This window comes from Rhipicephalus microplus, unplaced genomic scaffold (assembly GCF_043290135.1).
Source record: "Rhipicephalus microplus isolate Deutch F79 unplaced genomic scaffold, USDA_Rmic scaffold_21, whole genome shotgun sequence".
NCBI lineage: Eukaryota > Metazoa > Arthropoda > Arachnida > Ixodida > Ixodidae > Rhipicephalus > Rhipicephalus microplus.
Window position 1 is genome coordinate 6,132,845 of NW_027464594.1, and position 21,511 is coordinate 6,154,355.

Consider the following 21,511-nt stretch of genomic DNA (forward strand, 5'->3'; position numbering starts at 1 on the left):
CACACTGATTTGCCGGATCAGTGTGACACACTGATCCGGCAGCAACAGGACGAAAGGAATTTCGCGCGTTCGTGCATGAATGACTGGATGGATGTATGTGGCTGTACCCTTTAGATCGAGCGGCGGCTAACGCCACCTAGCCCTAATAGTGAACTAACCACTAGATTTATCTTTTTTCCCCTTTAAATAGTAAAGTTCCCCACTCGACACGCAGCGCCGCTTGTGGCATATGAACGCAGTGATCACATGCGGAGCCACCCTCTCTCCTACGGATTGCGTGCGCTCGGCACACTAGCCAGATAAGTGTATGGGTGTTCTGTGCCAGTATATTTCTAGACACTGTACAAACAGGGCGCGCCAACTAATGGGATATGTGTCGAGCAGCTAGCTCTCATTCTTTCACAAATTACAAGGTCATGCACTGGCCCACAGGAAGTACAAATGCATGCACTGTTTCTCGCAGCCTATAAAAGCTTGTCACAAAACCCTTGGGCACAGCTGAAGGTTAAATACTTATAAAAATTGTCCTAGTTCGCCAAAACACGTACTGATGCACGTTTGAAACGGTTGCGCAGAGCGCGCGACACGGTTGAGCACACAACATATCAAAATGAAGAAATTTAAAAAAGCCAAGTTGCGGTCCGACTTCGCTGTTTTGCAAATGCTGTTCTCGCAATGAAAAAAAAAATGAAATTCAACGTACACGCTATCAGCACACCCTGAGACAGTTTCGAGACGGCGCGTCAGTTTCGATTGATTTTTGTGGAGTCTCGCTCTTGATCTCGGCAGACGGGAGCAGACGAGATTTTGCACGCTGGCTTGTTTTTGCTGGCACCGCTGGCTGGCGCCGCTGGCGCTGCTACTGGTCGCGGAGCGCGGAATTGTGGGAAGTGTGGTGGTGACAAACGAGTGTGTTCGTCTTTGAAACTCGCTGTTTTTGGGAATGAATGAATTACTAAGCACAGCCAGGTGAGTGGAATCCGGAGACGTTTGACCGCCATTAGCGCTCTCGAGAGTTCAGTGGTCGTCAGACAACGGGGTCGCGATGTTTCGGTTCCCGACCGAGACCCGTTCGCTGGACTGCCCGTCTGTGCCCCTAAGCCTAAAGACAGGCACCCGGGCAACGGGCTCGCTGTCGAAGAGCATCTCGGGGCCGTACCCGTGTCAGTTTGTAGTGCGCGAAGGCGCGTCGTTGTCGCTCGAAATGACGGGCCGTTCGAGTTCAGCGTGCTTGCCACGCCGCGCCTGTCAGCGAGTCTAGGTGGCGGTTTCGTTGTCGACGGGTAGTGCTTCGCGAGAAAGGAGAGTTGCCGTGCAGCCCAGGCCAACCTACGCAAACAGGAATTGTTTTTTCTTGCTGATTCTGAGCCCCCCGCGTGCGAACAATCGGTTTTTCTCGGCCAGCGAACGTCTCGCGGTGTGCTCGTTTTCTCGACACCGCCGCCGCTGACAGAGCGTACCGCACTGCGCGTGTGGTTCTCACCGCGCAAACGTTACGGAAGCACAGTCGCGAGCTGAGGTCGTGGGGGAAAGAAATCGAGATACACTACGGGACGGACGGAGCGGCAGCCTTCTCGGGGCGGCGTTCGCTCTTGACGTCACCGAGATTCGTTATAGAGCAGCTGTTGGCGGTGGCGTGGAGACGACGAGCAATAACACTTGCGTAACTGAACGGTCGTCCCTCGAGTATGGGTCATCTTGTCAGGGTAAAAAATACCGTCTCGTGTGGGAGGTGGGGGGCCTGCCAACCCGTGGCCGTAGTTTGAGTGCTCGGCATGGTTCTACGCCTAATTGGTGACGGCCGTGTGTGTGTGCGTGTATGGCGCGCGGTAGGCGTGCGCCAGCTAGAAGTGTCGCTTGGAATCGAGTCGCCGGCTGAGTGTGTCGTCCTCTCTGGTGCTCCAAGGTGGGGGCAACAAGAGCCTTGAGCCGGACCGTCCTCCCGACTCGTCGAGGCCGCTCGTCAGGTTGACAGGAAGAAGCGAAACAAACCGCCGGATTACGTGCAGCGCCAATTACCTTCCCGGACTATGAAAATGGTGTTGTCCCAAAGGCAGAGGGAAGAGCTGTGAGTACCTCTCGTGTTCTTCGCTGTTTAAGACGCCTCTGCTTGTTCCGTGTTTTTTTTTTTTTCTGACCGCGATGTCGGTCTCGGGTTGTTTTTGCGTCCGCTGGGCATCTCTCCAGCGCCTATGGATCCCCTGTGGCGATGCGTTCGAGCGTAGTCTGCTTCTCTCAAGAGCGCGATGACTCTGTGGTGTGTGCCGTCGCGCTTGACTTGACAGCTTCCCGAGTGTGTATATGTGTGGATCTCGCGGTTTTTTTTCTTTTTTTTTGTTCCTCACCGGGGGCAAGTGACCTTTGCAGCGCTTCTGGCTGCCTTCTTACTGCCTTCTTACTTTAAAATGTATTGTCCACAGGTGTTTTCTTGCTCGGATAACTCAAAGATTACTATAATCTCGCACGACAAACTCTTACAAGATTATAGCAATAAAAAAATAAAAGAAAGGATAAACTATCGTCCTGAACCGGTTACCGAAGGGGGAAGGAAGGATTAACGAACGGGCCGAATGAATTTTTTTTTTTTCGGCAGTGTGCTGGTGGGGACATCGCAGCATTCTTTCCCCTCTAGACTGGACGCCTCGTTAAAAAAAATTGTGATCGCTCACGCGTGAACGATGCTTTCAGGCGTGCGGTAAACCTGCCTGTGTTTGAGAGGGAGAGACGGGACAAGAAATAAGAAAACGCGAAAAATTTGTGGTTCCTAGCGGTTGCACGGTGAATATATACTCCGTGTGGTTGCCCTCTCCAAGGTTATTGTTCCGTGTTCCCCGAGCGAGGGTCGATTCTCTCGAACGCGCATTATTGCTTCTGGGGGGGGGGGGGGGAGAAAGCTTTGTGCGCCAGGCTTTTTTTTTTGTTTTTATTTTACCTTTTGGTCGAGAGGTGTCTAGGGGCAAGGCTGTGCACTTTTTTTAAGGACATCCATGTTGCGGCTTGCGAACAAAAAACAGTGGTATCTCAGCACTAGCAGGCGCCTGGGCCAGTTCAGTGTCGTTAAGTGCGGTCGACGCATAAAGGAAAACTGAGACGCATTTCCGAGGTTATGGTGGTTTTAACGGCTTGTTTCTCGCATAAGTGGCCTAGTTTGCCAAGTACGTTGGCAGGAAATCAATTCTGGTACATTCTAATTTGAAAATGAAATCTGGTCTTGAAATGCCATCAAAATCATCGCCAAGTGACGCAGTGGATGAGCCAAACTTGTGTGCGACACTCATTTCCAGTGGCTGCAGCAGCAGTTGCAGGGACTGGTGTGTTGTGATTACATGATGCATCTCTATGGTCTGCATGCGGAAGTTTAAAGTACATAAGAACAAGTAACACAGTAAATTATATGCAGGGTACTCTGAGGGCTGTTAGTACTTTTACAGCAATTTTCGTGGTCATGTGTGGCAGAATTTAACGGGAAAAAATGACCTGTAGAAATCTCACAAGTACTTGGATTGCCTTGTAGCGGCTATGAAATTCTACCAACTTGACATGTCAACAGAAAATAAGTGTGATATGTGCAGCCTTCCTACAGTCGTTCTGTTAGTGTGCGCTTCGTCTGTCTATATGTGTTCCTTCATGTGTCCTGTATTTTGAGCACATCACTTTTAAGCAAGATGATTCACCAATAAGCCCAAGGTCAAACCCTCCTGAATTTCTTCAAAGTACTGTAGGCTCACTATGCCAACAGAGAACTGTTTACCCTGGTGTCAATCACTGCTCTTTCACCTGTGGAGTCGTGCACTGGGAGAAGTCGGTCCTTCTGATTTTTTAAAATAGAATGTGCTGATTATCTAATGTTGGTGATGAATCATGTTTCATGCATAATGGAGAGGTGGCTCTTAAGGTCTTGCATGCTAGTTGGGTCATCACACTTGCCAGTGGAAGGCGATGCTCTTTTTTTGTCATAAAGGATTATTTTGTAGCTTGATGGAAAGGGTGAAGCATTATTCAATCCTTCTTTTGCCTTCTCTACATTTTGCTTGCATTAATCAAAAATGGTTAAATTATCAACACATGCAGTGTAAAGCTGAGAACCTGTGCCATGTTGACTGCCTTTGTAGCCTTCAGTGGCAAAAGACTTTGGGGGGTTGACTTGGGAAGCAGTTCTCGCTAGGAAACTCTCTCGTCTACTCATTCATTTGAAAAATCGAGGTTACCAGCTGGGATATAATATGGCAGACATTGATTTTGCATTCGCAACCATGTTTAAATGGCTTTTATGCATACGAAGACATTCAAAGGGCAAATTTTTGTTCCTCAGTAGCAATGAATGGTCTTGAATTGGTGATTGGAAAATGCGAATCAGATGAGCTAGTGAGGTTTGAAAAGCCACAGCCTCCTTTTTATTTACTTTTGTTTTGGGGTTTTTCGACCCTTTATGACCGGCTATGCTGACCTTTTCTGTGTTCGGAAGCATTGGTAAAACACTCCAATTTTAACATCCTTTGAGAAGCAATTCATGCACTGATGTGACACGCAGTGTGGGTCAGCTTCCTTTCTTCTTGGGGTTGGGTGGTAGCACTAGATGTCTTCTTCACTGTACTCAGATCCAACCTAAGGAGGAATGTAGGCTTCGCCCTCAAAATCACGGCATGCATACCATTCACCTGTGAAAGATGGTTGGGCTTGCTTATTTCTGCTCGAACTGCAAGTACTTTTTTTCAGCTATTGTCAATGCAATGCACATTAAGCGTTAAAGATAGGTTGTTACTACTTAAAACATTGCATTTGGCAGTGGCAGCTATGTCAGAATAACTGGTAAAATTTTAGTTTTAAGATGTTCACATTTCCGATTAAAAAATGGACACAAAATGTATTTGTACTGAAAAGTCAACTATCTGAAACACATGGAAAGTGCTTGACATCACAAGTGTGAGTAAACTCTATTGGATGGAGCATTTGTGCAAATTATTAGGCATCATATTTTTTGTGGTTGTATGTAACAAAGTATACCCTCTTGGTTCAATGGTGGCCTTCATGGTGGATGCGTAGACGCTTCATTCTTTCCTAGCCACTTGTGTGAATTTAGATGGCTCGATGTTTGGACAGGCCGGTCTTTCACCTTGCGGAAGGCGATGGGAGCAGAGGGTGCAGTTTGCTTCTAAATGGTTGCAAGCCAGTTGAGCCCCTCCAACAGAAGCACTTGGCTCATTTTTCTTCCACTGCCATTGTGTCGTGACACAATTTGGGCTCCCTGCAGTGTCTCCTGGTGAATCTCCCTTTAATCTCTCCATAGCACATTTCCTTAGGTTTTTTGCTTTGCTTGTTGTGGGTGGTCTTGGCTCTTCCCAGAGTGAGTGGAAAATTGTTCGCTGCTTTTTTTTTTTCCTCTTTACTGGTGGACAATGGCAAAGTGCTCAGAGGTGCTTAGGTTCAAACACCTCAGGTTATACCCCCTTCTCTAATTCCCCACCATTCACTGCTGCCTATCTCTCTATCCAGAGAGCAGGTAGCGCTTCACAATAGGATTGGGGTGGGGGGTCGCTAGGCAATTTCTTTTTTGACTGTTGCGTTGGCCAAATGTTTTTGTGTAGCTACTGCTTCCTCAGGGCTGCCTCACTACAGAACAGTTTGTGAAACATTTAGTGCTCCTCTTGCTGGTTATCCACATTTATGTTAATCAGTGCATGGATAGCTTGTAATTTCATGTGCACTGATTAAGATCAATGAGGATAACCAGCAAGAGGAGCACGAAATGTTTTCCAAACTGTGTGTGAAATGTGTGCATGAAGCGTGCCTTCACATTTTCTACATAAGTAATTGTAGCATTAAACAAAGTTAGGTGCCTCATTCAGGTTCAACAACACTTAGCTGAATGTCTTGAAAACCTCATTTTGGTAAGTTTATAATGCAAGTAGTGTAATCTCTTAAGGTCTGATAGCAAGCTTATATGATTTGTGTGGATAATATGTATTGCAATCTGGGCATTTGGAGCTGCTTTTATTCCTTTTTTCTATGAACTAAAAGTCTGTCATAGACTCTTGATGTCGTACAGTAAAAAAATCTTTTTGCTCAGAGTTTAGAATTTAGAGTTTAGATTCTGGGCATTAGTTTTATATAGGGCTTAAATACTTTCAATATTCTTTTCTAGTGCCATTCCTGCATATCTATTAGGTTTTATATAAACAACAGAGAAGCATTGGGAATAGTATAAACAAGAGTTCTTCATTCAATCTTTCCGGCTTTTTTATCGAGACACCATTTTGCCTTTTGCATCTTACGCCTTGCAAAGTTCGCTGACTACCACTGCTTTCTTGATGGAATCGGCAAAATTGTGACACAAAAGCAACAGTGAATGAGATGTGCCAGCCTTAGGAATTGGAGGGTTGGGTCGAAAGTTAACTTATGTACAGCATGGGGGGGGGGGGGGGTGACAAGCTTGCCATAAAATTGACATGTGCAGCTATATGGGAACTTCTTAACAAAATGTAGGCCAAACGACCGTGAATAGCTGTTGCCGGTGCCTGTTGTGTGCGATGATAGTGTTTTGAAAAGCAGCTGCCACTATCACAGTTTGTGGGAGAGTTAGCCGGGGTTCATTGCCTTTTTGCGTGAGTCACCACGCCCGCATCCTGTGTCGTTCATGTGGGCTCATGAACGAGCTGTAAATCTTGCGGCAGCGGCCATGTGGTAGGTGGAAATGGTTGCTTCTCATGTGTTGGTGGCTTGCTTTTTGAATCGACTGAGCAGATCCGGCTTTTCAGGGATGCTGTGCTGCGAGCACTTGCAAGTTCTTGGCTTTGGAATTCTAGAATGCCAAAATTTTATCATTGTATAAGCCAAATAAATGCTTTCTATGGGCAGCCTTTAAACAAGCGTTTAATTTTGACAAATATTTTTCACATATGGATCAAGCAAAGGAATTTCATGAGCTTTTGAGAGTTGCAGAAAGGGGGCAGGATAATATGGTACTGTTATTTTATTTCTTCATGTTTCATCCATTTTATTTCAGGTGTGGAGTGTCGTACATTTAGCTTATTTGCCAGAGAAAAAAAAAAATGTGCATGCATAAGCAGAATGTATCAAATAACGATAAAAGTAACCCAATATAATCATAAAAGTATCCAAATAACAACTAAAAAACTGTGCATTGCGTCTCTGTTATGCCTGCACTGGGCTAAATAACCAAACGGTTCATTGCAGTGAGGAGAGCTTCAGCATTTTTTTGTTGTTGCTTTTCCCGTTAGCATTCAAACGTGACAGCTTGATATTAGAGCAGACTTGGCAATGTCCCATTTTGAGGCCTAGGATTTCAATACAACTACAAAAATGAAATGCATTGTATTGTGTATATGCTCAAATATTGATGCTGTAAGCATTTTTTCAGCTAATGCTCTAAGCGCTCAGTAACATTTGCATGAGCATGCAGTACTGCTACCAGCACAAGATGTAGTACAGGGATGTTATAGTGATGGCAGGAAAGCCTTATGAGCGAGTTTTCACACCCTTTGTACGTACCAGTTTGCTGGCGATATTTTAGTAGTGATTCATCTCAAGGGGGGGGGTCCTCTGCATTACAGCACTGTGGTGATATGCTGCATGCTTCCTGCTTACACCGTGTGGCTGGTTGCTCTTTATCACTGTACAAACACAGTGGAGCTTGTAAAATGCAACGTAAAAAAAAGAATGCTTTACTGGCTGAGGAGGGCTTTGCAGGGATGTCCTATACCCATGCAAGTTGTACATAAGGTTACTTTTATTCTATAATTGATCTCTCTACAAATTGGAAATTCAGCACTCTAGTCCAGTTTGCATTGCCTAAATTGCTGCCATGTGCATGAAAATAACTAATATTTTTATGGCCATTTTTGCTGCAAAATGTAGAAGGCATGCTGTGCTGTCTAGCTGAAAAGAAAATGTTTCATTGTTTGAATTTCATCATTTCGAGGAGCAGACAACTTGCATACAACGAAAGAAGTTGCGTGTTGGGCGAGTTTTTACGTGGTTATGCTTGGAGTATGCGAGTAAATAGGAAAGAAAGTCGTAAACATCCAGAGCACCTGAAATATTTCTGGACTAACAACCAAACTTTATCATTGAAGGACTGCTTCTAAATTTTGTATGGAGCATGCAGAAAGGTTACATTACCTATGCACATTGCCACCATTGAAGGAATGTTTCTAAGTCGCAAACAACAGAGTGCTTGTGCGGTTTTCTTTGTAAGTTTACAAAAGTGACTCGCTTCGATGAAACATCATTACCGCTGCTGCTTCCCATTTCCCACAAGTGGCATACTGCCCACAAGTAAGAGGTTGTTGCCCACGCCCGTGGGTAAATGATCAGCAAATTACTGCACGTGAGTACTACCACAGCGACCGTTTGCCTTATGTGTACGCCTCGTCACATTTTAGCGGGATGCTATACACCTGAGCAAGTGTCACTTGGGCAGTGTGCTAGCACTACCATTTTCATCCATATTCCACTCATAAGGTTAATGGAGTGGGTGTTATGTGAAAGGATGTGGTGATGTGTCATTTTATTATATTTGCTTCTTTGTGAGACATGTCATTTTCATTTCTAAGAGACATGACACTGGCTTCTAAATCATTGTCAGCAATGTGCGAATTACACTGCGTACCATTTCCTAGCTATTGAAAAAGTTATGAAGCCTTAGCATAGCCACAGGGGAGGTTATACAGTCAAGGTGCTTGTGTCTAATGTTTTGCCATAGGCAGTACTCATGTCCTGTTGTAGACCACTTGCATTTTAGTTGCCTGGCACATGTGCGGAGCATATGGAGAAATACATGAGTGGTACTAAATTGCGTCATTGGTGTGTTGTGCGAACTTACCTGAAGTTGCGATTCAAAGCAGACTGTTTCATATGCAGCAACATTCTTTGGAGGTCGTCTAACCGGGGCAATCAGTTGACTGTCACTGCTGATGGATCTTCATTTCAGTTGTGCGTGCTGTGTCAGTGAAACGGCTTGAAGTTTTGCTTGTTAAAAACTATTGCTCTTTAACCTGGTATACAATTAGTGCCCACTGCCTGTACAGACAAGGAAGAAGACATCAGCACTAAATGTTATACGTTGGCGGGTTACTTGAATGCGGTTTAAATTGTGGAAGTCTAATTTTGACATTTATTTTCGAATGCTGTGTTGTGTACCAGCTAGTTTCATTCAGTGTTACAGGAACTGCAGGTCACCCACTGGTTAATGACATTTAATTGATGTGCTTCTTTGAAGCATGGTGCACAATCTTTCTGGTTATAGCGGAATAATTGCACGCTAAATATAACAGGCACTTGTTTCTGACTTCTCAAGCTTTTGTTGGCACATCCCTGCTCTTTTTGGCGAACACATTCACATAGCTTAGCGAGTACTAAGATAAATAGGTGAAATTCGCAACTGCTTAAATGTCGTGTGACGAAGTGTGGCCGTGCCCCGACACACAGCACCAGGGTATTGCGGGGTAGGGGTGCGCAGTTGCTATATTATTTTTTTTTTGTAGTTTCACTAGCTGCCAGGGCTTGCATTCACCTAAATTTTCTTGTGCAACAAAATTTCTGCAGTATATAAGATTTTTGCGCCTGCCACACCGCTTCCTAGAGCCGAGACAGTTTCGATAACAAATCCAGTCCGTGTAATCTATGAGTACAAGAAAGCTTTAGGAATGCTGGACTTGATCATAAGATCAAGTCCAGAGTTCTCGCATTTATCGTGTTCTAACTTGAAAGGTACTCTGGAAGATTTCGGTTTGGGATTTATTTTTGTTTACATTAAGTGATCTTAACACTTTATAAAGGGCAAGAAAAGTACTTGCTGACTGTGCAGGTGCACGTCTGTGAATCCCAGGTTGTTTAAGTTACTGTCTAATCCTCCTCTATGGTGGGCTTCATCACTGTATGATGGTTTCTACATGTGAAGCATAACTTTTCTCGCAATCATCAGGGCACCTTAATATTCTAGCACATCTGTACTCATCAGTTCTTAAATACACAGGAGGTAAATGCCAGAAGTCTCTCGAAATAATGATATGTTGACGGCTCCTGTATTTATCACACCTGACACACCGTATGAAGTGTTTGTCCATTTCTTAATGATCATCATGGAAAGTTATAGCCGTAATGCTACGCAACGAACTTTGCCCAATATAGTGTGCCCTGATGTTATTGCAGTCCATCATCTGAAAGGGAATATTAGCACTAAAGTAAAATATCTGATTGTTGTGACCCGGTCCAAACACTTGGGCAAATAAGCAAATTTTATAATGCGTCTTGTGAAAAAACTGTAGCAAAAGATTTCAGAAGTTTGATTTCTGTTCTAGGCTAGTAAAATATACATATAGATGTGTTATATTGCCATCGGGGTGGGTTTGTTGGTGTTGTTTACAACATTGCAAATGACCTTAAATCGCACATAGAATACAAAGCCCTGGAGCAAATATGGTGGCTGCCAAGTTGAAGCAATTACAATTTTGAGTTGAATTCTTCTATAATGCAACTAAAGGAGAGCATGAGACTTACCAGAAGCTACATATAAAGCATATTTCACGTGATAGACACTATTACGTATGTTTCATGTACTGCACTGAGCCAGCTTTGGCATCGAGATTACCCATTGCTCGTTTGAATGACTTCTGGCAGACATCAAGTGATAAAGGGCATTAACACAAATGCTATTTGTTTTCCTTGTGTGGCACGGCACAAACAGCAGTAAGTCTTATAATATCTAGGAAATAAATGTCATTATCTGAGTTTAAGTGGCAGAAGAATTATTCGCTGTTGTGCCGAAGAGTGCACAATAATATTGTAGTGGTCATTTCTCAATGCGTGTTTCTGTTTGTGTGTGCAGCAACAAGGCGATTGCCGATTATATGGCATCCAATGGGTTCATGGAAGCCCTTGAAGCCTTCAAGAAGGAGACAGACATGGTGAGAGAAGCCTATGTCTGACATATCTTGAAATGCAAAAGCCAGTGGGAGACTGGCGTTATTGTTGCATTGAAAAAGATACACTGTAGAAGATAGTCAATGCTCTTTCTTGGCGATGTTGCTTTGTTCTTTGAGCCGAGGCGAAACTCGAAGCAAAGGTGTAAACACTTTAGACAGTGCTGTGCGGAATATATGCTTTTGAGGTACACCTGAAGTCAAAATTGATGACATGACAAAATTTTGTTCTAAAAAAGCCCCTCAAATTGTGGCCAATAAGGCATTGCATGCAGAGTCATTACGAAACATCGGAAAAAGTGACTGCTTCGAAACTGCTTGGCACAACATATGCTTGTTTTCGGAAAAACTGATTCATTTTTCATTGCACTTGTTTTACATGTCGCATCCCTTTATCGTTACACTGGCTGTTGCAAGGATTCCATCATTGCAAAGTGAAGGAACCGGATGTCTCGGGAGTACCTCGAGTGCTGTGCTATCTGGTCTATAGGGAAGTGGATTGCAGGGATGGCAATATTTCGCATGCGTACTTGAAGAGTCTTGGTCGACTGCTAAAACATGTCTAAGCTTTCATTTATGAACAGTTCACCAACAGGGAAGCTTCAATGGTAGTATTTATGTATGTTAATTCCACGCAACAGCCGGATGAATGCTTTCAGTGGGAAGCATCTGAGCTATTCCCCGTTACAGTGACGAAGCAAAAAAAAAAGTGTGATGGTTGTATGAATGGGGAAGAATCAATGTACAAAGGCATTGTGTTCACTAGACCAAGGAACTTTAGTAATTGGGCTAGTTGAAAGATACTCATCACAATCAGCGCACAAAAAAACACAGGAAAGTGCATGACACAAGCGCTGTCTAACAAGTGAAAGTTCAATGGAAGAAACTTGTGATATATATGCGAACATGAAGGCATAAAAAATCTTGACAACCTTCACCAAGGAACTTTCATGCACGAAACTTTGAAACTTTTTTCATTTCCAGCATTCGCTATGCTGAGGGTCAAAAAGCCTCCGATGGGCTTTGCTAGAATCGTTATCCCTCTCAAGTTGGAAGCAAGGCAACATTTTTATTTCAGTAAAAAGTTGAGCTAGCAATCTTAGTACCATAGCACAAATCTGTGAAAGCAGAGTGAAAAAATCAAATGAAAAGTTCAAACTTGAAGGAAGAAATGATTGTAACGACTCCCTTATACATGTGAAACAAGGCCTTGAGGCTGCACAACACTGCAAGAAATACAAGATTATACTGTGCATATGTCTGTGTACATTCAACACACAATGAATTATAAAATGGAAACAAAAAAAAAACTTGAGAAAGAAAAATAAATTGATAATCATACAAGATGCGAGTTGAGTAACAGCATATTGGATATAGTCATGCAGTAAATAGAATAATGAATTTGTGTAATTTCAGTTGTACTGTGGTGAGGTGCTGACATTCCCTGTAAAGTTGTTTGCGCCGCGTGGTGCATGTGTCTCGCACAGAAGTCTCATTTCGGGTTACAACTACTAGGCGGTAGATGGCGTTGTGCTCGTGAGCATTTATCGCCACCATCATCATCATGGTTACTAGAGCGTTAACGCCAGCGGCGATGCCTGGCGGGAAGCCTTGGTGGCGGTGTGCAAGGAATAAGCTGGTTTCCTCATAGGCGGGTGCTGGTTGACGCGAATGGTTCTCTCTCGCGTGGGTCCCCGGTGGGCGGCACCGGGGGCCCTTGTGGTAAGTCAAGTGCCGGCGACGCTGCCTGGAGTGTGTTCTTGTGCTTGTTGTGTTGTCGAGTGTTGTTTAATATTGTGTAAGGATGTCTTAGCGTGTCGATCACGATTGTTGTTCTAATAATTCGGCTGAGGATATTGTCAATCAAAAAGTAGCTAAATAAATGTGTGTTGTTGTTTGGTTTGTTTCGAACGTGTCTACTGTGTCCGTTGACTCCAAGAGCGTGGCGTGGCACTCTCCAACTCGAGACCCCTCGGGCTGCCCAACGTGGGGCTCTTGGAGCATCGGACGACAGTTTTCGCAGTTCGGTACAAGCTTTTGTTAGAGCCGGGGTAGAGTAGGTCTAGGGGGACTTCTTTGCTAGTGTCGGTGGTGAGGGAAGCAGAGTGCAACACCTCAACGCCACAAATCTACCTAGTTGTGCCATGTTTATTGCAAGTTATTGCGGGTTACATCACTCCCGTTGCGTTCATTCAAAACACTAGAAAGAACAATGCACTAGGGCAAAGAGAGCTTCGGGCTCCTCGCCCACATGATACGATCGTCACTACTGCTAGCTAATGCATCGGCAACGGCCGAGACGCCAGCTCAAACAACAAAAAAAGGTCACTTTTCTTAACTCATGCACTGCAAGATAAAAAAAAAGGTGAGGGGAGCAGAGTGCAACACCTCAACGCCATGGTCTACCTAGTTTTGCCACGTGCGACAGGTGGCTGCGCAGAGCCTTAGGCCTAATGAATCGCTTGACATAAAGCGGCATCCACCCAGCCCAGGCGTAAAAGAGGCAGCCCCAAGGAGACATCCACTCTGTAAGGTGGCCTTATCGCTCGCCGCACACAGCAGCTTACCAAGCGATCGGCGTCCACCGTCCTGGATGGTGTCACGACGCCCGGGCGTCAAGCCGCAATACTAAACAGCAACGATGCCCGGCTCCCTGAGCCCAAAAGAGAAGCTATTTACAGAAAATTGGTCCACCCATGAGTCTTCCTTACTCGCTTCGGGCCTGGCCCACAAACCACGAGCTCTAAGCTTTGCTCGCCCTAGGATGCTGACCGCATGGTTCCCGTCCCAACTCAACAACATTCTTGAAAATCAAGTACTACGAAAAACCACTTGCGAGAAGAAAAAAAAAAGACCAACTCAATGTGTCGACAAGTTCAAGCGTGCCACAAAAAATGATCTCTTCGCTCTCAACAAAATGTCCAATGTGACAGGGGTTATAACACTGTTGCAATAAGTGCTAGGCTCCATGAAGTGAATACGGCAGTGCTTTCGCACTTCAACACAATTTAGCCGAAAATCATCTGATTTGTTTTTCAACTGCTATCTCTGGAACTAAAATTTTGTTCCTGTTGCATGTCAAATGATGGCCTTGCAATCAAATGACTTGAGTGTGCACCTAACTAACTATTAGAATAAAGTGTCCCGCAGGGGCACCTGCGCAAGTAGGCGTTTGGTGTGTAGCGACACCACGGACCCGAGCTAACGGGGGAGTTTCTACTCCCTCCCACGCCTAGCTGTGCGTGGCTTTGCCGTGTCCGGGGAAAAGGGGATCCTGGGGGTTGAGCCGAGGCTGGGTGATTGGACCTTTAAGGCCCCCCGGCAGAGGCAACACACCCCTTTGGCCCCGGCTTCACGTAGACGGCACCCCTGGGCTGACCCACTCAGGGGAAATCGGCAGTCGCCTTTTCCTGTCTCTGCCTCTCTTCATCTTCGTCTTTCCCTCTTACTTTCAATCTTTCCTGATCTCTCCTCTCTTCAATTTACTTCTGTTTTTCCTGGCGGCAAGGGTTAACCTTGTGTGGCTATCCAAACTAGGGTAAACCATATTGGGCTATAGTAACTGCGTACTGCTGGCGTTGCGCAGACATGCCCACATGCTCTGCCACGTCCCCTTGTTGGACTCCATGGTGGGTGGTAGGCGCCGTTACCGAAAAATACACATTTTCCCATGGGATCCTCGACCCCCTCTCTAATTGATCGTGCCTCGAAAAGGGTACGCACCGACGCAACTTCACTACTTTGGTCGAAAAACAGTGAAACTTTCCCAAAATACCATGTCCTCCACTGCGAACAATCATCTACAAAAGCTAGAGCAATCTCACCCTTCCTTGTGGCCAAGTGCTTGAGAGAGACCATTGGAACCGGTTATAAGGCCACGAAGATGGCAAGTGGAGATCTGCTTCTCGAATTAAAAGACAAGGAACAGTACAATAAACTCTCGCACCTCGTAGCCTTTGGTAACATCCCCGTCTCTGTGAGTGCACATCGAACAATGAATACAGTGAAGGGCGTGGTATCGGACGAAGATTTGATGACACTGAGTGAAGAAGAGCTTCTTGATGGATGGAAGGACCAAGGTGTAATACATGTCCTGCGCATCATAATCAGACGCAACAACAACGAAATAGCAACAAAGCACTTAATACTCACCTTCAACTCAACCACCCTACCTGAGACTCTCGAAACTGGCTATATAAAACTCCATGTCCGACCCTTCATTCCGAACCCGAGGCGTTGTTTCAAATACCAGCGATTTGGTCATGCATCCCAGAGCTGCCGAGGGCAGCTGATCTGTGCTAAGTGTGGCACAACCGGCCACAGTGCTGATGATTGTAGTCATGATGAGGCCCTCTGTGCTAACTGCGAAGGTAGTCACCCCGCATACTCCAGAGCGTGCCCAGCCTGGAAAAAAGAAAAAGAAATAATAACTATAAAAGTAAAGGAAAATATCACATTCAGGGAAGCAAGACAACGGGTCTCACTAACATTGGCACTAAAAACACCTTTCGCCGAAGTGGTGCAACGAGGGGCGGCACCGCAAAGGCCCTTGGCATTTGCCCGGACCTCGCCTAGCGTGCCGAGGCCAATGCCACAAGCCCCTACGGCGGGAGCAGCTAGCGCTGCCCTGCCCAGATTCAGCCTGTCCACACTAGTGACCTCGACAAGCTCTAACAGCAGCCAGGGCAATCACGAGGCCAAGGGGGCTTTATCGACCCCCAGCTCGGTGGGGACAAAGACTTCGTCGATCGAGGCGAAGTCTAAGCGACGCACAGATCGCTCTGTAGAGCGGGCGTCCAGTGCTTCGCAAGAGGCTATGGACACCAGTTCAAGCCAAACGGCGCAGGAAGCGCAGAAGGAGCGGCGAGCTTCTCTCGACCGCCCCAAAAAAGACAGAACACCGATTACAGGGCCTGACAAAGGCCCTGTAAAATGAGCTAATCTCCGTCTTTTCTGCACACAGCACTTTTTTCCTTTTTTTTTCCCACTATGGACAAAATCGTACAGTGGAACGTTAGGGGAATACTTAGAAATTTAGATGACGTCCAGGAACTTCTGAGTAAGTTTAACGCGAAAGTGCTATGTGTGCAAGAAACGCACTTAACTCCTAAGCACAAGGACTTCCTACGACAATATATTATTTTCCGAAAAGACCGGGAGGATGCTGTCGTACTATCTGGCGGTGTAGCCATTATAGCTGATCGTAGTATAGCATGCCAGCATTTGAAGCTCCAAACAGCCCTTGAGGCAGTGGCCATTCGAGCTGTACTTTTTAACAAACTCATTACCATATGGTCTGTGTACATACCACCGCATCAACAGCTACACAGACAGGATCTAGAGTCATTATTAGAACTCCCAGAGCTGTTTCTGGTTCTAGGCGATTTTAATGCACACAATGTCCTGTGGGGCGATGCTCACTGTGATGCGCGAGGGCGTCTCATTGAGCAGCTCCTTTTCTCTTCTAGTTTATGTCTTTTAAATATAAAGGAGCCTACGTATTTTAGCCTTGCAAACAACACGTACTCCTCCATAAATCTTAGCTTTTCATCACTGTCCCTTTTACCTGTTTTTAAGTGGAAAGTTCTTAAAAACCCTTATGGTAGTGACCACTTCCCAATCATCCTGAGTGCGCCGAACAAAGATCAACTACCCCCGCAGGTTCCTCGATGGAAGATTGAACTCAGCTGATTGGGAAGGGTTTAGAACTCTTACACACATGACATGGACTGAGCTGTCTGCCCTGACCATAGATGCGCTGTCACGTATTTTGCAGCTTTTATACTTGATGCCGCATCTAAATGTATTGCCAAAACGAGCGGCATGTCTTCTAAACGGCGAGTCCCATGGTGGAACGACGCATGCAGGAAAGCACGGACCACTCAGAACAAAGCTTGGGCGTTGCTTCGCGATTCCCCTACAGCAGAAAACCTGGAAAATTTCAAGCGGGTCAAATCGCAGGAAAGGAGAACGCGTCGACAAGCTAGACGAGAGAGCTGGACAAAGTTTATATCGAGTATCAACTCGTACACAGATGAGGGAAAAGTGTGGAATAAGGTAAAGAAAATTAAGGGCCAACAAACGTATTGCCTTCCACTAGTAAATAGCCTTGGGGAAAGCTTGGAGGATCAAGCCAACTTTCTTGGCACACATTTCGAACAGATATCGAGCTCCTCACGCTACTCCGAATCCTTTCAGAATCACAGGGCACGAATAGAAAAACAAAAGTTAGAAAGAAAATCCACAAGAAATGAGGCATATAATCAACCATTCTGCTTAGCAGAACTGCGAACAGCACTCGGCTGCTGTAATACATCTACCCCAGGTTCTGACAATGTAATGTACGCGATGCTGAAGGAACTACCCTCCGAAACTAAAGAAACCCTCCTCTGTCTTTATAATCGCATATGGTTTTCAGGTGTGATCCCCTCCTCCTGGAAGGAGGCTATTATAATTCCAATTTTGAAGCAGGGAAAGGATCCCTCTACTGTATCAAGTTACAGACCTATAGCATTAACAAGCTGCCTCTGCAAACTATTTGAAAAAATGATCAATTGCCGCTTACTCCACTACTTAGAAACAAATTGCTCGACCCATACCAGTGCAGGTTTAGAGAGGGCCGATCTACCACCGACCATCTTATACGTATCGAGGCACACATACGTGAGGCTTTTGTTCATAATCAGTTTTTCTTATCTGTGTTTCTCGACATGGAGAAGGCCTACGATACTACGTGGAGGTTTGGAATATTGAGAGACCTCTCACACATAGGTATACACGGTAATATGTTCAGTGTCATTGAAAGCTGTCTGATCGTACCTTCCGCGTTAGAGTGAGCAATGTTCTGTCCCGAACATTTGTACAGGAAACCGGAGTGCCACAGGGTGGGGTGCTCAGCTGTACGCTCTTTATTATAAAAATGAATTCTCTCCTTCTGTACATCCCACGAAATATCTTTTATACAACATATGTCGACGATGTGCAGATAGGTTTTCAATCGTGTTCTCTTGGGATCTGTGAGCGACAGGTTCAGCTCGCCCTTAATAAGATATCCAAATGGGCTGATGAAAACGGGTTCAAACTGAACCCACAGAAAAGCACCTGTGTCCTTTTTTCACGAAAAAGAGGCTTGCACCCTGATCCTGAACTGGTCCTTAAGGGTGAGCGTCTACCCGTAAACACAGAACATAAGTTCCTAGGTATAATTTTAGATGCAAAGTTAACCTTTGTACCGCACATAAAACATCTTAAAAATAAATGCTTGAAAACAATGAATATCCTAAAGGTGCTGTCACGAACAACGTGGGGCAGCGACAGAAAGTGCCTCATGAATCTGTATAGAAGCCTTATACGCTCACGTCTTGAGTATGGGGCAATAGTCTATCACTCTGCCACGCCAAGCGCTCTGAAAATGTTGGACCCTGTTCATCATCAAGGCATCCGTCTGTCCACAGGAGCCTTTAGAACAAGCCCAGTTGAAAGCCTTTATGTAGAGTCGGACGATTGGTCACTCCATCTGCAGAGAACATATTCTTCCTTCATATATTTCCTTAAAGTAAATGCGAACAGTGAGCAACCTGCATATTCCACCATCAACGACCTGTCCAGCTCTCAACTTTTTTACAATCGACCCGCAATGGCACGCCCTTTCTCGCTGCGTGTTAGAGACCTAGCTGAAGAAACAGATGTCCCACTGCTTGAATACCACCTCAGCCCCCCCGCTCTGCGGCTCCCGCCATGGCAGTGGCAGGTTATAAACTGTGATACATCTTTCGTAGCTGTCACAAAGCATGCCTCCCCCATACACATTCGGATGTATTTCTTAGAGCTGCAACATAAATATGACTGTCCAGAATATTATACTGATGCATCCAAATCCCATACTCGCGTGTCCTATGCGGCGGTTGGCCCATCCTTCTCGGATGCCGGCGTTCTGTCCACCAGCACAGCGCAAGCATTTTTACAGCCGAGGCTTATGCGTTATTCGTAGCCGTTAAACACATCAAAGAATTGAATACGCCAAGGGTAGTTATATACACAGACTCTCTCAGTGTCGTAAAAGCGTTGAAAAATCTTAAAAAACACAAAAAACCTGTAATTATATCCCTCTATTCAGTACTCTGCGCGGCCTATACTTCCAAGCAACATATCGTCGTGTGCTGGGTGCCAGGACATCGCGAGATCGAAGGAAATGTGTTGGCCGACCAGCTCGCCACGTCAATTAACAGAAGCTCCGCCAACTCTTCAGTTACTGTCCCTATAATGGACCTAAAACCAAACATACGAAAAAAGCGCAGGGCTTACTGGCAGAAGTTATGGGATCAACAAACTCGTAACAAGTTACACTTGATTAAACCATACCTCGGTAACTGGCCACCCACGTCGAAAACACGCCGCACAGAGGTCAGTCTCTGTCGGCAATAGGACACACACACAGCACGCACACACACCTTTTGTCTGGTGGTGACCCACCCAGCTGTCACAGATGTGGCCGTCCACTTATCGTACTTCACATACTCCTTGAATGCTCTGAGCTAGAGGCTTACAGGAAAAAACATTTTACACTAGCGTACAAGGAACACATACCCCTTCACCCAGCTATGTTTATTGGTCGCGAACCTCTTTTTAAGTGTAATGCATTGAATGCATTCTTAAAGGAAGTAAATACTTTCCATGTTATCTACTCGAGTGATCGGTAGCACGGCCTCCGAAAGGAGGCTGCTGCTGTGGATGCTACATCCAAAAGAGCACCTGTCTTCCGGCTATTGGGACCAAGGGCGCTGGCGAGAAATCGGTGTTAATATAACACTTCTATTTTATGATGTCATGACAACTAAAGACCCATTCTCACCAGGCATGCTTCACTTCACTTTCATGATTTTAATAAATATATGTCTTACGCATCTTTAGAGCGCAGAACTTTAGGCCCTTTTACAGCCATTTATCATAACCATTGCTCTCATCCGATATCATTTCCTGGCGCTCTTTAGCCATCAATGGCCCTTGCGCCATTAAACAACATATATCATCATCATTAGAATATAGTGTCTGTTCAAATCATAGAATTTTTTGTACATGCACAAAAGCAATACCTGGCTCACTAATGCGCAAGCTTCTGTTGATGCAGTTGTTAAATTTCTCAGTGCAGTTACATTGCCCATCTATTTCATGAAACGAATCTGCCATTTCTACCACAATATTAGCACACAACGCTTACAAACCGCTAGCACACAGGATTAAAAACCGACAGCTTTTAAGCATCATTGTCAAACTTAACCTCTGCAATATCTTTACAGCACTTGTTTCATTCACACACAGTTTATTTCACTCACATACACTAATTATGGAAAAAAAAAAATGCTGTACTTTCTCTTGCTATTTTACTGCATCAACGGAAGCTTATGCATTAGGGAGCCAGGTATTGCTTTTGTGCATCGACGGAAAAATTCTACGGTTTGAATAGACACTACATTCTAAGGTGCACACTCAAGTCATTTTATTGCAAGGCCATCATTTGAAATGCAACAGGAACAAAATTTTAGTTCTAGAGATGAGATAGGAGTTGAAAAACAGATCAGATAATTTTCGGCCAAATTGTGTTGAACACAAAAAAACTGCTGTATTCACTTATGGTGCCTAGCACTTATGACAACAGTGTTATACCCCTGTCACACTGGACATTTTAATGTCATTTGAATGAAATGACATTCGCATCTAATGACATTTCACGGCGGCAACACGTCGATATAAAATGTCATTAGAATTAAATGACTTAAGCAATCGAATGAGTTGAGAAACATATTCGCTATCACAGTTGAACCGAATGCATACTCTACCCCAGAGACCACTTAAAAAGAGGCATTATCAATTTGACCCGCATCTATAGAAACACGCTATTAGCACTGTTTTTTTTAAGCATCTATCATTTGAACGAAGACAGGAGTATGCAAAGCTGTTGTAAAAATCTCTTTACTCTTCATCTCAGTGGCGTCTCTGCACTGGCCCTGTCGGCCATGATGTGGACAAACAGATGCCTCTGTGTTGGTGTATGCGTGTATGTGCAGCAATGGCATCAGCTGCGTGAGTGCAATGAACCCAGGCAGAGACGTTTGCTCTCGTAGGGCTACGGCAAATCTGTCGCAAGCTGTTTGCCTACATGGACGCATGCGAGACTGTGCTATAAAGTGGACTAACACTGAACGCTTTAGGTTTCTAAGTGTGTGGTCGCGCCACAAACTATGCTATGTGGACATCTGTTACTTTGCACTCTAGAAAACCTGAGTAGACCCCTATGTTTCTTTAACCATTTTTTTTTCTCGTCATGTCGTGCATGTCATGGGGCCTGTGTTCATTCTATCGGCTGTGGCTACTGGCTAAGCATATTGTATAGGCTTATGCTGGCCATGTATTCACAATACACCATTTCTGTGAATATTTATTTAGTGGAGCAACTTCCAGCATGCCTTTTAAAATGAATAACTTCACTTTTCTGTCACTCTAGATGTACCTTGCTCAACTTTTCTGGCCAGTTTTTTTCTAATTATCAGCATCAATATCGTGAATGATTGACA

The 21,511-nt window shown here is 44.9% G+C and overlaps 1 protein-coding gene across 1 annotated transcript in view; it reads left to right on the forward strand.

Annotated features, from left to right (window-relative positions):
- The first annotated feature begins 833 nt into the window (after positions 1-833).
- Positions 834-21,511, forward strand: part of LOC142785388 (lissencephaly-1 homolog) — a 62,508-nt gene continuing 41,830 nt past the window's right edge. Inside the window, exons 1-3 of the mRNA XM_075883868.1 lie at positions 834-969; positions 1,907-2,068; positions 10,847-10,925. Coding sequence (XP_075739983.1) covers positions 2,031-2,068; positions 10,847-10,925 — 117 coding nt within the window. The 5' untranslated portion in view covers positions 834-969; positions 1,907-2,030. The remainder of the gene's footprint in view (positions 970-1,906; positions 2,069-10,846; positions 10,926-21,511) is intronic.